Here is a 17,783-nt window from a genome sequence, read left to right as displayed (position 1 = left end):
GAAAGGGGAGATGTTAGTCAAAGGACAGAAAGTTAAACAGCAGGATGTAGTTTAACAGAAGGATGAAATTTTAGTGATTTATTGCATAGCATGGAGACTGTAGTTAATAATAATGCAATATGCATTTCAAAATTGCTAATAGAGTTAAATCATTTTCACCATAAAGAAGTGATAAGTACGCAAGATGAAGAATATGTTAATTAGCTCCATGTAATCATTTCACAATGTCTACATATATCAAAGCATCACATTGTACCCCATAAATATATACAATTATTATTGGTCAATTGAAATAAAATTATAGATTAATTTTTGAAAAGACCCTGCTTTCAATGTTTTTGGATATATTCCCAGAAAACGTATTGCTAGATCATATGGTAATTCTATATTTAATTTTTTGAGGAACTGCCATACTGTTTTCCATAGCAGCGACACTATTTTACATTCCTATCAACAGTGTGCAAGAGTTCCAATTTCTCCACATCCTCGCCAACGCTGTGATTTTCTGTTTCTTTGATAGCAGTCATCCTAATCGGTGTGAGGTGGGTGATATCTCATTGTAGTTTTGATTTGCATTTCCTTAACAATTAGTCATTTTGAGCATCTTTTCTTTTGTTTGTTGCCCATTTGCATTTCTTCTTTGCAGAAACGTCTATACGAATCCTTTGCCCATTATTAAATAGAAGGTTTGGTGTTTGTTGTTGTTGTTACTATTTAGTTGTACGAGTTCTTTTTTTTCTTTTCTTTTCTTTTTTTTTTTTTTTTTTTTTTTTTGAGGCAGAGTCTCACTCTGTCGCCCAGGCTGGAGTGCAGTGGCATGATCTCAGCTCACTGCAAGCTCCGCCTCCCGGGTTCACACCATTCTCCTGCCTCAGCCTCCGGAATAGCTGGGACTACAGGAGTCCGCCACTGCGCCCGGCTAATTTTTTGTATTTTTTTTTTAGTACAGACGGGGTTTCACGGTGTTAGCCAGGATGGTCTCGATCTCCTGACCTCGTGATCCGCCCGCCTCGGCCTCCCAAAGTGCAGGGATTACAGGCGTGAGCCACCGCGCCCGGCCACAAGTTCTTTATATATTCTGGATGTTAACCTCTCATCTTGATATGTTGTTTGCAAATATGTTCTCCCATTCCAGAGGTTGCTTTTTCATTCTGTGGGTTGTGTCCTTTGATGGACAGAAGTTTTTTAGTTTTTTGTTTTTGCCCTCCAATATATCCTTGTTAAAGTTTATAATTTTGATGTAGTCAGTCCAATTTATTTATTTTTACTTTTGTTGCCTGTGCTTTTGGTGTCATATCCAAGAAATCATTGCCAAATCCAGTCATGAAGTCTTTTTCCCCTCAGTTTTCTAAGACATCTATTGTTTTAGCTCTTACATTTAGGACTCATCCATTTTCATTTAATCTTGTGTTTATGGTGAAAGGTAAGAGTCTAACTTCATTCTTTTACATGTAGATATCCATTTTTCCCAGCCCCATTTGTTGAAAAGACTGTCCTTTCCTTATTGAATGATCTTGTCTTCCTTGTTAAAAATCATTTGACCATATATAAGAGGGTTTATTTCTGGGATTTGTGTTCTATTCCTTTGGTCTATATATTTATCTTTATGCCAGTACTATAGTGCTGATTACTATAGCTGTGTAATATGTTTTGAAAACAGGGAGTTCTTCTTCTTCTTCAAGATTGGTGGGTATTTGGAGTCCCTTGAGATTCCATATGAATTTTAGGATGGATTTTTCTATTTCTGCAAAAAATGCCATTGGGAGTTTATAGAGATTACATTAAATCTCTAGATCACTTGGAGTAGCATTGACATCTTAGCAATAGTAAGTCTTCTAATCCATGAATACAGGTTGTCTTTTCATTTATTTGTGTCTTCTTTTTTTATTATTATTTTTAAGACAGAGTCTCATACTATCACCCGAGCTGGAGTGCAGTGGCTTGATCGCGGCTCACTGCAACCTCTGCCTCCTGGGTTCAAGCAATTCTGCCTCAGCCTCCTGAGTAGCTGGGATTACACGCACCCACCACCATGCCCGGCTAAATTTTTGGATTTTTAGTAGAGATGGGGTTTCACTATGTTGGCCAGGCTAGTCTCAAACTCCCAACCTCGTGATCTGCCCGCCTCGGCCTCCCAAAGTGCTGGGATTACAGGTGTGAGCCACTGCGCCTGACCTCTTAATTACTTTTAGCAACATTTTGTAGTTTTCAGTGTATGAGTCTTTTTTTTTTTTTTTTTTTGAGACGGAGTCTGGCTCTGTCGCCCAGGCTGGAGTGCAGTGGCCGGATCTCGGCTACTGCAAACTCCGCCTCCCGGGTTTATGCTATTTTCCTGCCTCAGCCTCCGGAGTAGCTGGGACTACAGGCACCCGCCACCTCGCCCAGCTAGTTTTTTTGTATTTTTTAGTAGAAACAGGGTTTCACCGTGTTAGCCAGGATGGTCTCAATCTCCTGACCTCGTGATCTGCCCGTCTCGGCCTCCCAAAGTGCTGGGATTACAGGCTTGAGCCACCGCGCCCAGCCCAGTGTATGAGTCTTTCACCTCCTGGGTTAAGTTTATTCCCAAGGATTTTATTTTATCTTATCATTTATTTATGTATTTTGAGACTGTCTTACTCTGTCACCCAGGCTGGAGTGCAGTGGCTCAATCTCGGCTCACTGCAAACCTCCACCTCCCAGGTTCAAGGGATTCTCCTGCCTCAGCCCCCTAAGTAGCTGGGATTACAGGTGCTTGCCACCTACACACGGTTAATTTTTGTATTTTTAGTAGAGACAGGATTTCACCATGTTGGCCAAGCTGGTCTCAAACTCCTGACCTCAGGTGATCCGCCCACCTCAGCCTCCCAAAATGCTGGGTTTACAGGCATGAGCCACCATGCCCAGCCTCCAGGTATTTTATTCTTTTCAATGCTATTGCAAATAGAATTGTTTGCTTTCATCTCTCTCTCTCTCTCTCTTTTTTTTTTTTTTTTTTTGAGACGGAGTTCACTGTTGTCGCCCAGGCTGGAATGCAACGGCACGATCTCGGCTCACCGCAACCTCCACCTCCCGGGTTCAAGTGCTTCTCCTGCCTCAGCCTCCCAAGTAGCTGGGATTATAGGCATGTGCCACCACGCTGGCTAATTTTGTATTTTTAGTAGAGACGAGGTTTCTCCATGTTGGTCAGGCTGGTCTCAAACTCCCGACCTCAGGTGATCCGCCCACCTTGACCTCCCAAAGTGCTGGGATTACAGACATGAGCCACCGCGCCCAGGCTTTTTTTTTTTTTTTTTTTTTTTTTTTTTTTGAGATAGAGTCTCGCTCTATCTCCCAGGCTGGAGTGCAGTGGTGCAATCTCAGGTCACTGCAACCTCCACCTCCCAGGTTCAAGAGATTCTCCTGCCTCAGCCTTGTGAGTTGCTGGGACTACAGGCACATGCCACCATGCCTGGCTCATTTTTGCATTTTTAGTAGAGACAGGGTTTCACCATGTTGGCCAGGCTGGTCTCGAACTCCTGACTTCATGTGATCCGCCCGCCTTGGTCTCCCAAAGTGCTGGGATTACAGGCGTGAGCCACTGTGACTGGCTTTTGCTTTCACTTCATTTCATTTTCAGATTTTTCATTGCTAGTGTATAGAAACGCAACTGATTTTTGTGTGTCGATTTTATTTCTTGCAACTTTGCTGAATTGGGTTATTTGTTCTAACAGTTTTTTGTGTGCATGGAATTTAAGTCCCTCCTGATGCCTGTCACATCTGGCCAGGAGACTGCTCATCCTGGCTACTTCCTTCCGTCACTTTCCCCGTGGCTTCTTATGCTGCAGTCGTCACTAAGAGTAACAGGAGAGAGTTGCTTTGCTATAATACAACTACTGCCACCAGCAAGACTTTCTGGGTTGGCATTTAAACCGAGAAATGGACCAGTATTTTTAGGATGTGTCTGGTAGTTGGTACCCCAAGGCTGGACCTTTCCCTACACTGTCCCTACAATCATTACATTTCACCAACATGGAGGTGATTTGGTGTGAGTGGCCTAGAAACCAGAAACTTGAACACCTCAGGAATTTCTTTGGAGCAACTTGAGGCAGAGGCTCCTTCCTTGAACAGCATCCTGGTGCCCTTTCTGAAGAAGGAGTCTGGACTGATTCTGCTATGATTATTGGGATGTCAACCCCCTCATTTGCCGCATTCGAATCCCTGACCTATATGACCAGCTGCACGAGGCAGCTTCATGGAGATGGGCCTCTGGGAGCCTAAGCCACTTGTTTTGGATTCAAAAAGCTTTTGAGGCCGGGCGTGGTGGCTCATGCATGTAATCCCAGCACTTTGGGAGGCCTAGGCGGGTGGATCACCTGAGGTCAGGAGATTGAGACCAGCATGGCCAACATGGTGAAACCCTGTTTCTACTAAAAAATACAAAAATTAGCCGGGCATAGTGGCGTGTGACTATAATCCAGCTACTCAGGAGGCTGAGGCAGGAGAATCGCTTGAACCCGGGAGGAGGAGGTTGCAGTGAGCTGAGATCGCACCATTGTTCTCCAGCCTGGGTGACAGAGCAAGACTCAGTCTCAAAAAAAGAAAAACAAAAAGCATTTGATAGAAGATCAAGCAGTACACATCAGTTGCCAACAGGAAAATGCAGTTATACCATTCAACCATATGGCTTTCCAACTATGTCTCAACTCTATACTGATGCTGCTTTCTAATTCCTTCCAATCCAGGATGGTTGAGCCTCCATGTTTGATATTCCCATCTTTCTAGGATCCTACCCACCACTAATAGGATACTTTTATTCAGACATTTCTGATTTGCCTCTTGTAGCATCCACTTTTTACCAAAATGATAGAATTTGACCTAGAGGAAATTGAATTATTTGGGCTATATCCCATCATCATCTCTCTCTGGAGGCAATGATCAGCCATCAGAACCTTCAGATCTGTGGGTTTGGGGGGCTACTCTTAGGGGTCCAGCATGTACTTCTCTTTGACTGGGTCTCTTACGAAACTTATCCCACCATTTCTGGGTCACCTGAGGCTCATGACCACTGTGACCCAGCTTATCCTCCTGTCAAACACAATCAAGGTCCCTGTAAAGTGGCAAAGACAATACCAGGATTTAAGGTGATACCTGGGAAACAGGAGCCTAGAGCCCACCCCATGGTAGGTACTCATTTCCATTCCAAACTCCATACATCCCAGTAGTCCAGAACCATAGGGTCAGTACCCTGAAAGAGAAAAGGAAAAAAAATTTTTTTTAGATGGAGTCTCACTCTGTCACTCAGGCTGGAGTACAGTGGTATAATCTCGGCTCACTGCAACCTCCGCCTCCCGGGTTCAAGCCATTTTCCCACCTCAGTCTCCTGAATAACTGGGATTACAGGCATGTGCCACCATGACCGGCTATTTTTATATTTTTAGTAGAGATGGGGTTTTACCATGTTGGCCAGGCTGGTCTCAAACCCCTGACCTCAAGTGATCAGCCCACCTTGGCCTCACAAAGCGCTGGGATTATGGGCGTGAGCCACTGTGCCCTGTTGAAAATTCTTAACTTGTGAGATTCTCACTGGAAAAGACGATCGGAAAATTTCATGGGTCATGACATGAGTTTGAACTGACCACCATCAGCAGAAAAAGCAACAAGAGGCAGAGCAGATGAAGGATCAGATCACCACTGTCAGTACAAACCTCTTTTCTGTCTTATGGGCTCTATCTCAGCCTGTGATGTCTCTCTTCCTACACAGGGCTACCTGGATTCTGGTCCATGTGGTATGACATCTTATCTGGGTGCCATCACCAGTTTTCAGACCTTACCCAATGACACAGCTCCACTACAAATTAGGGCATTGTGAAGCCCCCCTTGGAACTATGAAGGCCCTAGACTCTTCTCCAGCCTCTCCCAGGCCTTCTGCAGCCCAAAATAACTTAGAACAATGGCATGATCTTTTGGGATTTCATTCTCTGGCCAAATGAGCCCATTTTCCAATGTCAAGGCAAAACCATCAGGTTGGTCAAGAGACTCATGAAAGACCTTTCCTGTCTTCTCAGGCTCCTGAACAGGATGATCTCAGATCCCCCCTCATACACCAGCTGGAACTCTGTACTCTATCTTCTAGGTCAGTAATTTCGAAGGGCTTTCCTTGGAGCCCCTCTAGGGAGTATTAGGGGAGGATCAAGCAAGACGAACTCCACTCCTCCTTTTCTGGCTTCAGTCACAGCAGTTTCTACTTTTCTCTTACATTTTGAGCTTCATCCTAATATTTATGTTAGAATAATGTATTCCACTGATTTTTCAAAAGGTTGGGAAACCAGTGGTCTGTTCCAAGGGCACTATTCTATGGTTGACACCCCCAGAAGCAAAGCACACCCACTGGGTTGTACTCTCACCACCAAAGGTCAGTGCTGAGACCTTCTTTCCTCCATCAGAATTCCAGCCACAAGTCCATTATCCATCCCCTCCCCAAGGATCACCAGGTAGTACCTCTCTGGACAGAGGGCAGAATTTTGCTAAAACACATTCTGCCTGCCTCTTATGAACTGCAGCCCCTGCCCTCCACACAGACATAGCATCGTCAGACAGACAGACACCTCAGGATCCCCCGGGCAGCCTAGGCCAAACCCACCCACTTAGGCCACCCACACCACCTGGGTGACATACGGACACACATATAGTCTTGTTGGAGATTTCTTCCCTGCTAACTTCAGTCAGTTCTGAACAGTCTGTTCTTCCTTTGCTGTCACCCAGGCTTCAGTCTACGACCCCCCCCCACTTGCCTTGTTTCCCCTGCACTCAGAATCCAAGGACCCCCAACTGCCTAGTCAAGCTGGTCAAGGAGTAGAACCATTTAGGATGGGTTTTCCTGCACTCCAAGCTCTTGAAGATAAAGCCTGAAACCAGTTTCCTATCCACTCCTTCTCTCCCAACTTGTATTGTCCCCTACATGGTCAAGCCCCATCCCAAATTCAGAGATTTACCTTGGTGCAGAGAAAAAAGCCAGACTTTAACAGCAGGCTGAACCGCTCTACCCCAGGCTCCCAGAGAGTGTTCCTGAGGCCTAACTTGCTGGATGTGCAACAAAACCCTAGTTTCCAGCCCCAGCTCTCCAGTTTTCTTCGAGGTACACAGGCCCAGCATGCCTTTCCTGCATTTCTGCCACTCCCATAGAAAGGGTGGACACAGGGAGGAATCAGACTGGTTCTCTGATGGCAATCCAAGTCTACAGGCAGAACTTTTTCTCTAATAGCATGAACATTTTGGAAGGCATTAAGGGCAAGAGGACAGGGGAATCAGAGGGAAGGATACAGAGACGGCACTAGAAGCTTGCTGAAGGGACAGGGTGGTGGAGGTGGGAGTTAAAGAAAGGGGTCAGAGGTTCAGCAACTGTAGTAGGGAAAATGCTAATGTTGGAGGCTCAGGAAACCAAGGTCCTGCTCTCTGTAGGCCCTTGGGAGGGGCATCCAGGTTGGATGTGGTGCAGAGGCTAAGGATTCATCATGCCAGTGCTCAGTGCCTAAAGATGAGGCAGTAGGATGAGAGGACTGTTTTGTGTGCTGTTTCTAAATCCAGAACCCTCCTTGATATGAGCAGGAAGGGGCATTGATTCTAGCCAGCACTATCAGGCTGACCAGCAAGGATGTACTTCTCTTCTCTGGACCCAGTCTGAATAGAAAGGCTTTCTCTGAGCACCCTCTTCCTTAATACTACAGAAATGGTCCGAAACAGCGTTTCCTAAACTCTAAGAACAGAAAGGTCAAACATGTAAAACCATGCATATAGGGCTCTACCCAGTCAAAGATATCAAGACTGCATCACTCCCTACAAGAGCAGCCCTGAGACTCTCTGGGTTTCCCCAGGACCCAGGTTTTCCTGAGGGAAAGCTGAGCTGAGCTCCCTTCTCCAGATCCTTTCCCCAGATCCTGCCCCTCAATGAAAACCACCCCTGGAAGCCCAGGGCCTTCTCCCTCTCTCTGCTTCCCAGAGTGAGACTGGTGAGCTACCTTCCTAAGTTCTTCGGGCTACTCTTGGGGGATCTAGGAAGACTTGGGGTCCCCAGGTCATTCCTGGCTTTGTCCCCAGAGGACCGAAAGCTGTTTGTGGGGATGCTGGGCAAGCAGCAGGGTGAGGAGGACGTCAGACGCCTGTTCCAGCCCTTTGGCCACATCGAGGAGTGCACGGTCCTGCGGAGTCCTGACGGCACCAGTAAAGGTGACCTGAGCTGACCCCGGGATTTCCTGGTGACCCTTCCTCACTCTGGGCCACATGTCTCTTTGGCCTCTGTGGCCTGAGCCACCCGCTCCCTCTATCCTGTCCCAGGCTGTGCCTTTGTGAAGTTCGGGAGTCAAGGGGAAGCTCAGGCGGCCATCCAGGGTCTGCACGGCAGCCGGACCATGGCGGTGAGGGCGGATTCCCCGGGCTGAGGGTGAGACCAGTGGGGTGGGGACGGGCTTCTCCTCCCCGAGTGTGCTCGGTGCCCCGCGAAAGGACCTGATGGGGAAGGCGCTCAGCCCCGGGCCGGGGCCAGGGTCAGAACCGGTCACCACGGCCTCCCCTGCCCTGCCCAGGGCGCCTCGTCCAGCCTCGTGGTCAAGCTGGCGGACACTGACCGGGAGCGCGCGCTGCGGCGGATGCAGCAGATGGCCGGCCAACTGGGCGCCTTCCACCCCGCGCCACTGCCGCTAGGGGCCTGCGGCGCCTACACCACAGCGGTAGGTACCGTGCAAGGGCGCGCAGGTGGGTGGGCCAGGCCTGGGGCTGGGAGCACGGGCAGCTGACTGCCCCTTGGCCCCCCACTCTCGCCCATCTTTCCTCCCAAAGATCCTGCAGCACCAGGCGGCCCTGCTGGCCGCGGCACAAGGCCCAGGCCTAGGCCCGGTGGCGGCGGTGGCAGCCCAGATGCAGCACGTGGCGGCCTTTAGCCTGGTGGCTGCTCCTCTGTTGCCCGCGGCAGGTACGGCCCCAAGGACTGGGGCGCGCCTGGGAGGGGCCGGGCAGGACCGGGCGGCGTACTGACTCTCTGACCTCTTCCGCCATCAGCAGCCAACTCCCCGCCCGGCAGCGGCCCTGGCACTCTCCCAGGTCTTCCGGCGCCCATCGGGGTCAATGGATTCGGCCCTCTGACCCCCCAGACCAACGGCCAGCCGGGCTCCGATACGCTCTACAATAACGGGCTCTCCCCTTACCCAGGTGGGCCCCCCGCTCCGCCCAAATCCCCCCGAAATGGAGTGGGGAGCGGGGGGGTGGGGGGTAGGGCCTGGCTTCCCTGGGAAGAGATCTCCCTCCTTCCCTGCTGCCTCTCACAACCACTGTCCACCTCCCACACTCCCTGAGCTTCTCACCCACTCCGCTCGCCCGCTTGCCTTCACCGTGGGCCTTGCGCCCCTCTCTCCCCAGCCCAGAGCCCCGGCGTGGCTGACCCCCTGCAGCAGGCCTACGCTGGGATGCACCACTACGCAGGTTTCACTTGGCGCTACGCGGCCTGGGGGAGGTTGAAGGGCCCCAGAAAGAAATAGGGAGAGTTGTGGGGGATTTAGGCTCTGTTCCAAGGAGTTGATCCTCCCATCCCCTCCTACTCCCAGAACGACCTCTCTTGGGGTGAGGGTTATGGTGGACTGGGCTGAATTGGTCAAAAGCGCCAGGCACTTGGGGCCCTGCTTGGGGAAGGGCTCCTGGGGATCACTGCCCACTCCCACCTCTGTCTCCAGCAGCCTATCCGTCGGCCTATGCCCCAGTGAGCACAGCTTTTCCCCAGCAGCCTTCAGCCCTGCCCCAGCAGCAGAGAGAAGGTGAGGGACTGGGGGCTGGAGAGCAGAGCCTGGTGGGGCTGGACTCAGGGTCCCTCCCCTGAACCAGCCTGCTACTGTTCCTGCAGGCCCCGAAGGCTGTAACCTCTTCATCTATCACCTGCCTCAGGAGTTTGGTGATGCGGAACTCATACAGACATTCCTGCCCTTTGGAGCGGTTGTCTCTGCTAAAGTCTTTGTGGATCGAGCCACCAACCAGAGCAAGTGTTTTGGTGAGCTGAGAACCTACCCCTACGCCTCTCCCACCTCTAACTATAAAGGATTCCCTACAGACCCTACGATTGTCCTTCCATAATGCAGTGATTTCCTGAGATTGAATATATGGCACAAAATGGGGTCACAAACCAGTGATGGGGCTAAGCTTAGGCTAAGAACAAGCCTTGGTCAGGCACGGTGACTCATGCCTGTAATCCCAGCACTTTGGGAGGCCAAGGCAGGTGAATCACTTGAGGTCAGGAGTTTGAAACTAGCCTGGCCAATATGGCAAAACCCCATCTCTACTAAAAATACAAAAATTAGCTGGGCGTGGTGATGGGTGTCTGTAATCCCAGCTACTCAGGAGGCTGAGGCAGGAGAATTTCTTGAATCCGGGAGGGAGAGTTTGCAGTGAGCTGTGATGGCACCACTGCACTACAGCCTGGGTGCCAGAGCAAGACTCCATCTCAAAAAAAAAAAAAAAGAACAAGCTTTATTTCAGGTTTACCTAGGACGACGATCAGGTGTCCACCGGGAATGTGGCCAGCTAGGTCAGAGCTTTGGAGTCTGGCCAGGGCAGAAGGAGTTTGGTTCTGAGACCAAAGATCCCCTCCAACTCCAACTATGTTCTGAGGACCAGAATGGGAGCTGTGGAGGGAGACAGCCAACCCATGCCAGGAAAAACACGGAAACATCCCAATCAACACACTGACCCTGCACACACACTCAGAGTTGCCTCCTATCCTTCCAAGAATCACACCTTTAGGAATCTCAGGCCGTCTGCCTGTGACTCTATATCCATGTGTGTACGCAAACAGTGGAAGGGTATGCGTTTGATGGAACTGGCCGGAGGGGGCTGGGTCAGAGGCCCTGCCAGGCAGAGTTCCCAGCTAACCTCTTTGCCCACACCCTCCAGGGTTTGTTAGTTTTGACAATCCAACTAGTGCCCAGACTGCTATTCAGGCAATGAATGGCTTTCAAATTGGCATGAAGAGGCTCAAGGTCCAGCTAAAGCGGCCCAAGGATGCCAACCGGCCTTACTGACCTGCTTTCACCGACCAGCCACAGAAAGGTGAGTCCCTGATGGACCCCAGGTAGATGAGGCCTGAGTGATGAGGCCCTCCCAGCTTTGATGGTCCTCCTTTTGGGACCTTGGAGGGACCCACCTCTGAGAAAGTCTGGGATAGAGAGAAGAGCCAGGAGCTAGGAGGAATCCTCAGATGGTGACTTTGCTTTTCCTTCAATCCAAGGAGATCAATTAGACAACATTCCTGCCCCGTAGTCTAGGAGAGACAATCAGAGTCTTTTCTGCCTGGGGAAGCAGTTCTACTCCAGAGATACCCAATGAGAGTAGAGAACCTGTATGTAGGGAGGGTCCGGGAGGCTGGAAAATGAGACTAGAAAAGTCGCTCTGGGCCAGTTTTCAAGAGTCTTCAGGCCATGAGTTTCTTTTTTTTTTTTTTTTTTTTTTTGAGAAGGAGTCTCGCTCTGCCGCCCAGGCTGGAGTACAGTGGCCGGATCTCAGCTCACTGCAAGCTCTGCCTCCTGGGTTCACGCCATTCTCCTGCCTCAGCCTCCCGAGTAGCTGGGACTACAGGCGCCCACCACCGCGCCCGGCTAATTTTTTGTATTTTCAGTAGAGACGGGGTTTCACCATGATAGCCAGGATGGTCTCGATCTCCTGACCTCGTGATCTGCCCGTCTCGGCCTCCCAAAGTGCTGGGATTACAGGCTTGAGCCACCGCGCCCGGCAGGCCATGAGTTTCGACTTTATCCTGAAGATGAGAAAGAACCGTTGAGGAGCTTAAGCAGAGAAAGGACTAGAAGTAAGGGCTGAGATAATGGCAGTGAACATGGAGATGGAGGAAGAGAAGCAAACATGCTTCAGAGGTGGAATCTGCAGGGCCTGGTGGGTGATGGAGAGAGAGATGGGCCAAGTTCTTCTACATTTTTGGCAAGGTCATGGGTCCATAGGATGCTGCCTGCAACTTTTAGAGATTTTCTGTCTCAGAAGGCCCACATGGCCCTGCCTCACTTTGAGCTACCCCAGGAGCCTTCTGGAGGGGATGTGGGGTTGGGGTCTTTTGCTCAGGACTCAAGTCTGGCTTCAGTGGACTGGGCTGCTGCCTGGATCCTGCTGCAGCCCTGCTCCTCAGGAAGAGAGGTCCAGCCACTCACCCGAGATGTCACTGATGGGGGCAAGCTGCTCTTCTGGTCTTGCCCTCCAAGGTGATTTTTGCCTTTTTTCTTCTCTCTCTCTTTATCAATTAATACACAACAGAAACGGAAGAGTGAGAAGAAAGGAGAGGAAAAGCACAGAAACGCTTGAGCAGCCCTTCCCAAAGGAGCAGCTGCGGACAGACGGAGGTGGATCGGACCCAAGGCTGGTGCCTGGGGCTAAGGCCACTCTAAAGATTGTTTTTATCAAGTGGGTTGTTCTGTGCCTGCAGCATAGAGCGCAGGCTGGCAGAGCAACTAGGGCTGGTGAAGAGTGACTGTCCAGGGGAACCAGCAGAGGGCGTTGGGGGTGCCAAGGGCTTCTCCGCAAGGGAAGCCCAGATTCACTTCTTTCAAAATCATATCATTCCTTAGAGTTTAGGGACCAAAGGACTATTGCTTTTTTAAGAATATATATATCTATATAAATTAAAACAAAGAAAGAAACAAACAAACAAAAAGACAAACAACAACAAAAAAAGACAGTATAGAGTCTCATAAAAGCTGCCTTTAAATATCCCTAGGAGACAGGGTGAAGGAGACCCTTGACAGCTCCAGCCTAGGCAGAGGGAGGCTGTGGAAAGATTGTTCTGTGTCTCATTCCCTCTGAAGCCACTCCCCGACCCTTCCCTTTTAAAAATAATTAAGGATTTGAGGTCTAGGCTCATATGCAGGTAATGAGAAAGTTATAGAAGCAGTGAACCCACAATCCACAATCCTCAAACTCAGAGTGCATCCCGGAAGAGGCCCCAGGCGGAGCTCAGGTCCGCCCTGGCCTTTGCCATCCCAGGAGGCCCCCTAGCCAGCAGGAGTGGGACTGCCTTTCCTGTGGAACCACTGCTTCCCCAGGCAGGAAGAAAGAGGGAGTTCTGGCCACCTGAGCCTTTCCCTTGCCAATCCAGGTAGACAGAGGCCCTGCCTTTGGCTGAGCTGAGACACCTCTTGTTTCCCTTCCCCTTGAACCAGTCCCAATGTCCCCTTGCTCCAGGCTACCTTCTGTCTCTTAGTCTAAGTTTGCCCACCTGTAAGGTAGATTCAGGATATCTATAGAGGGCTGTGACAACAGACTTGGAAGGTTTGCTACTGTATATACTGCCATTGAGAAGGGGAAATTTTTCAACATGTAGAAGCTTCAGAATTAGAGGTCCCTCTTTACCCTGGACCTGAGAGGGAAGTAGATGTTTTGTCAAAATACTTCTTCATTCCTTTAAAAAGTACATCTTTCCTATGCAAGAGTGTCTCACATGTGCTTAACCGAGGTGCTTCTAGTTGGTGAGCAGTGTTGAGCTTAGAAGTGGTGTGTGCTCTGTCTGTCTGTCTTTGTCTGTCTGTTGTATACAGTGGGTGCCATATAAAGCTGATCAATGGTGGTGCTTCCTGCCTGCTTCTGTGAGATGGGCAAAAGATTCAGCTTAGAACACCATGACTCACCTTGCCTTGGTCAGCCTTTCCTGGGCCTGTAGGGCCTTGCACATATTTTTCCCAGGAGGATTTCCCCTCCACCCCACAGACATGGATCAGCTTAGTCTAAGGCCCCAGCTGTGTGGGGTCACTCTAATCCCCAGATGTTGCTGAGGCTGAAGGCCTCTGATCTGATAACATGTCATATAGTAAAAGATGTGGGGGTGGGGTTGGAGGACTCCTCCTTCATAACAGTTTCTAAGAAAACTTGTTCCCACCTGTTCTTCTGTCTTCGACTCATTTTTGGAGGGAATGGGAATGAAACATAGATCTGGCAGTAATATTACCAGGTAAGGTGCGATGGACATCCACAAATATTTTCCAACTGAGAGAAGAACCAGAGGGTATATGTACACCAGCACAATGCTGACACCTAGAGTGACCATCCTGGACACAAACAGAGACACACAGTACCTGCACCCTCAAACTGATATTCACATGGAGGCACAGAGTCCTCTCAGGCTAGGTGCTAAGCACTATGCTACATGTTGGGGCTCAGGCATGTTCCAAGTACTCAGAGTTAAGGGGAAAGAGAGACAAATAATCCAGTTACAATGGAGGGCCATAGAAAGTCTGTGCTAACAAGAAGGAGAGTACCTAATTCAGACTTTATTGGTAGGGGAGATCTGTGAAATACTTTCTGAAGGAGATTAAGAAGGGGAAAAGTCTTCAAGGATGAACTGAGACATTTGGACAAAGCCATTTAGACAGCTCCATCATTTTGAAAAAGTATCTTTATTACCAAGAAATAATAGTAATTACCATTTATTCAGTACCTGTTGCATGGCAGATAATGGGCACAAGATAAGACCCTTTTCCCATTCCTAACGCTACCCTGAACCTTACCATTACTGAGTCATGTCAAGACACTTGAACCAAAATGATATTTAAAATATCTTGCTTCATACTCTACAGTATGGGCTAGGGACTGGCAGACTGTGTGGTTACAAAGCTTCAGGGTTGACATGGTCTAGATTAGGGGTTGGCAAACAATGGCTTGTGGGCCAAATCTGGTCTGTGGCCTATTTTTATATGAACTACCAAACTAAGAAATTTCTTTTACATTTTTGAAGGGTCGTCAAAACGAAACAAGAAAGTGAAACAGAGACCATATATGGCCCACACAGCCTAAAATATCTATCTTGTTCTTTAGACAAAAAGTTTGCTGAGCCCAGTAAGATCATGGAAGACTTACATAATGTCTGATGAGTTTGAACAATATGGTGTTTGTGTCTCTCTGTGTGCATGTATTAGTCTGGACCTTTTCAGTTGCAAGTGTCAAAAACCCAACTCAAACATGTTTAGGCCAATTGGAATTAATTGGTTTACATAACTGATAAATCAAAGGATGTATCTGCCTTGAATCATGGCTGGATCTAGGGGTTCAAAAGATGATGCCTCCATCTCTTGGCTCCGCTTCCTCCCATATGTTGGCCTCATTAGCTCTAGTTCTAAAATCCCAGGGAGGACTTTGACCAGCTTTGGACACATGCCCACCACTAGGATGGAAGAGTAGGCCACCATAATTGACAACTTCATCAGGACTGTGTGGAGGGGGAGAAATGGGTCCTGAAGGAAGAGATGATGAGCAGATAAATAATATGCATCCACTATATCCCACCCTTTATTGCATCCACCTATACTTTTCTTGACAGACATACAATTTCAAAAATGTGCCTGCCTGACAATGCAATAATCATAGACCAAACAAAAACCACATTCACCTATTTCCCAATGGGAGATAAAACAGAATCACATCCAGTTGCTTTATTGAGTCCTCAGTCCAGGGTCCCTTGGTGAGGGGCAATTCTTGCTCAGGTCTGGATATGACTTCTTAAGATTTTGCCATCTATGGGTAAAAGATAAACTTAGCTACCCCATACTTGTCCTATAACCAAGGTAAAATAATGGAGAGAAAGAGGATAACAATTTGTTTTAAAGAGATGGGGTCTTGCTAATGTTGTCCAGGCTGGACCTGAACTGCTGGGTTAAGCAATTCTCCTGCTTCAGCCTCCTGAGAAGCTGGGACTACAGATACACATGACTGAAAAATTTTTAATTCTTTTTTTTAAATTAAGATGGAGACTTGCTATGTTGCCCAGGCTAGATTTGAACTCCTAGGCTCAAGTGATCCTCTCACCTTGGCCTTCTGACTAGCTGGGACTATAGGTGCATGTCACTGCACCTTGCTATAACAGTTATTTTAAAACCTTCCATTTGGAATAGGGGAGAGGAGAATACAATGGTCGCTAATCTACAGCATATAACACATCCTTCTGGACAGTGGAGTGAATTTCTTGGTCAACAAAACCTATTGTTTTTGGTCCTTTCCACTGGGAAATGTCTCCTTTGTCCGTTGTTCTTTATGCACATCCCTGAGAGGATGGACCTTTGGAACTGAAGCATCCCACTTCCCTTTTGACATGGTTTTGAGTTATTTATTGAGACAGTCTTCCTCTGTCGCCCAGGCTGGAGTGCAGTGGTGCGATCTCAGCTCACTACAACCTCTACCTCCTGGGTTCAAGTGATTCTCATGCCTCAGCCTCCTGAGTAGCTGGGATTATAGGTGCCCACCACCACACCTGGCTAATTTTTATATTTTTAGTAGAGATGGGGTTTTGCCATGTTGTTCAGGCTAGTCTTGAACTCCTAGCCTCAAGTGATAACACCTCCCTTGACCTCTCAAAGTGCTGGGATTACAGATGTGAGCCACTATGCCCAGCCAGTTTTGGGTTTAAAGGTTGCTGTAGAGATCAAGCATTCCCAGATCCTTGTTTGTCAGTTGTGAGGATTCTGTGATTCATGGCTTTTTTTTTTGAGCTGGTAACCATCATGAGGGATCCTTGATAATGTCCTGCTCCGTGAGTCTCAATCTAGCTCATGTGGTTTCTGCGTCTTAGCACCAGATCACACTTTGGCCATTCCCCTACCCCTCAGTTTCATGGTTTCCATAATGGTCTGTCCAAGGTGATAAGTCAACCTTAATCTGCTCACTACCCCCAAAGAGAGATTGCCCGTTCAACACTTGGCCAACTCACGCTCCAGTGAGCTTGGTCTTGGCCAGATAGTCAAAATCCCTGAGCAGTACCGGCTTCTAGGCCTCAAGCCCCAAGGAGATGCATAGGACAGGATGGAAGCAACCAGTCAAGTACTCTTGGGCCAGCAACCTGCAGCTTGCTCTACTCCTCCAACTCTGGCCATGGCCCATTATTACCCTGAGGCCACATTGTTGAAAGACTGCTCAGGGGAGTCTATCAGTTGACACTGAATTTTGGGGGCCCTCTGAGAACCTCTAGAACTTGGCGGCTCTGGGCAGAGTCTTCAGCCTCCAGCAGAGCCCCTATAATGAATTTCTTTCGCTGGATGCAACCTGGGTGTCTTGGATGTAGGGAGAAAAGTCCTCTGGTCTGAGATAGGACTGGTGACCTCTGACCTTGAAGCAGCTCTGGTTCTGCTATGTCCTCTGACCAGAACTGGGGGCTCACCCTGGCCTCAGTGGAGCAGAACATGCATATAATACCTTCCAAAGGAGGGTGCTGTGATGTGGAGATCACAGAATCTCACTTGATCCTTTCCAGCTTGGGCTGTAATCTTTCAGCAACCACTGTCCTGATTGTACTTGCCTCCATCATGACATAGCCAAACCCAGCATGGACTCACAGGCTGTTTCTGGCCTCTGGGCCTCATCCATGGCTAGTATATTTGCACAATTATGTTACACAGCCCTGTATTATCTGGAAGAAACCTCATGAGTTCAGGGAGCTAAGAACCAATGTGGACCATTCTGCTGCCCTTCCAGCCTGCAGCCTGAGCCAGCTGGGATCTGCAAAGAGGTGGCCAAGTCTATGCCAAGTGCAAAGTAAGGAGGGGCAGAGGGCACACTTTTTCTCCCTAGCCCCAACTCCAGACACAGCTATTATGGCAACCTCTGCCCTCTAGAAGCCTGGGCTGACCAAACCCTTTAGCTGACCACCTGTAGAAGGGACTTTGAACTTCCAGACTCTGACCTCCTGCCCTCTAGTTGCCTAAAAGAATAGAAACTCAGAAGACAGAACAGGCCACAAGCTTTTGGCCTGGCTTTTCCCAAGGGATATCTTAGGTGCTCAGCAGAAAATGCAAGAGAGTAAAAAGAAA

The 17,783-nt window shown here is 48.7% G+C and overlaps 1 protein-coding gene across 5 annotated transcripts in view; it reads left to right on the top strand.

Annotated features, from left to right (window-relative positions):
- Nucleotides 1–13,872, top strand: part of CELF6 (CUGBP Elav-like family member 6) — a 35,931-nt gene extending 22,059 nt beyond the window's left edge. The window contains exons 5-14 of one of the 5 annotated variants that reach the window (XM_073012285.1): nt 8,053–8,181; nt 8,290–8,369; nt 8,538–8,681; nt 8,791–8,923; nt 9,010–9,159; nt 9,367–9,429; nt 9,678–9,758; nt 9,845–9,988; nt 10,888–11,043; nt 12,253–13,872. In XM_073012285.1, coding sequence (XP_072868386.1) covers nt 8,053–8,181; nt 8,290–8,369; nt 8,538–8,681; nt 8,791–8,923; nt 9,010–9,159; nt 9,367–9,429; nt 9,678–9,758; nt 9,845–9,988; nt 10,888–11,015 — 1,052 coding nt within the window. In that variant the 3' untranslated portion in view covers nt 11,016–11,043; nt 12,253–13,872. Of the gene's footprint in view, nt 1–8,052; nt 8,182–8,289; nt 8,370–8,537; nt 8,682–8,790; nt 8,924–9,009; nt 9,160–9,366; nt 9,430–9,677; nt 9,759–9,844; nt 9,989–10,887; nt 11,044–12,252 lie in introns of those variants that run through there. The other 4 variants (XM_073012286.1, XM_073012288.1, XM_073012287.1 and 1 more) reach the window with 4 other exon arrangements.
- The last annotated feature ends 3,911 nt before the right edge of the window (nt 13,873–17,783 follow it).

Source organism: Chlorocebus sabaeus, chromosome 26 (assembly GCF_047675955.1).
Source record: "Chlorocebus sabaeus isolate Y175 chromosome 26, mChlSab1.0.hap1, whole genome shotgun sequence".
Lineage (NCBI taxonomy): Eukaryota > Metazoa > Chordata > Mammalia > Primates > Cercopithecidae > Chlorocebus > Chlorocebus sabaeus.
This window is presented reverse-complemented; position numbering and strand designations above follow the sequence as displayed.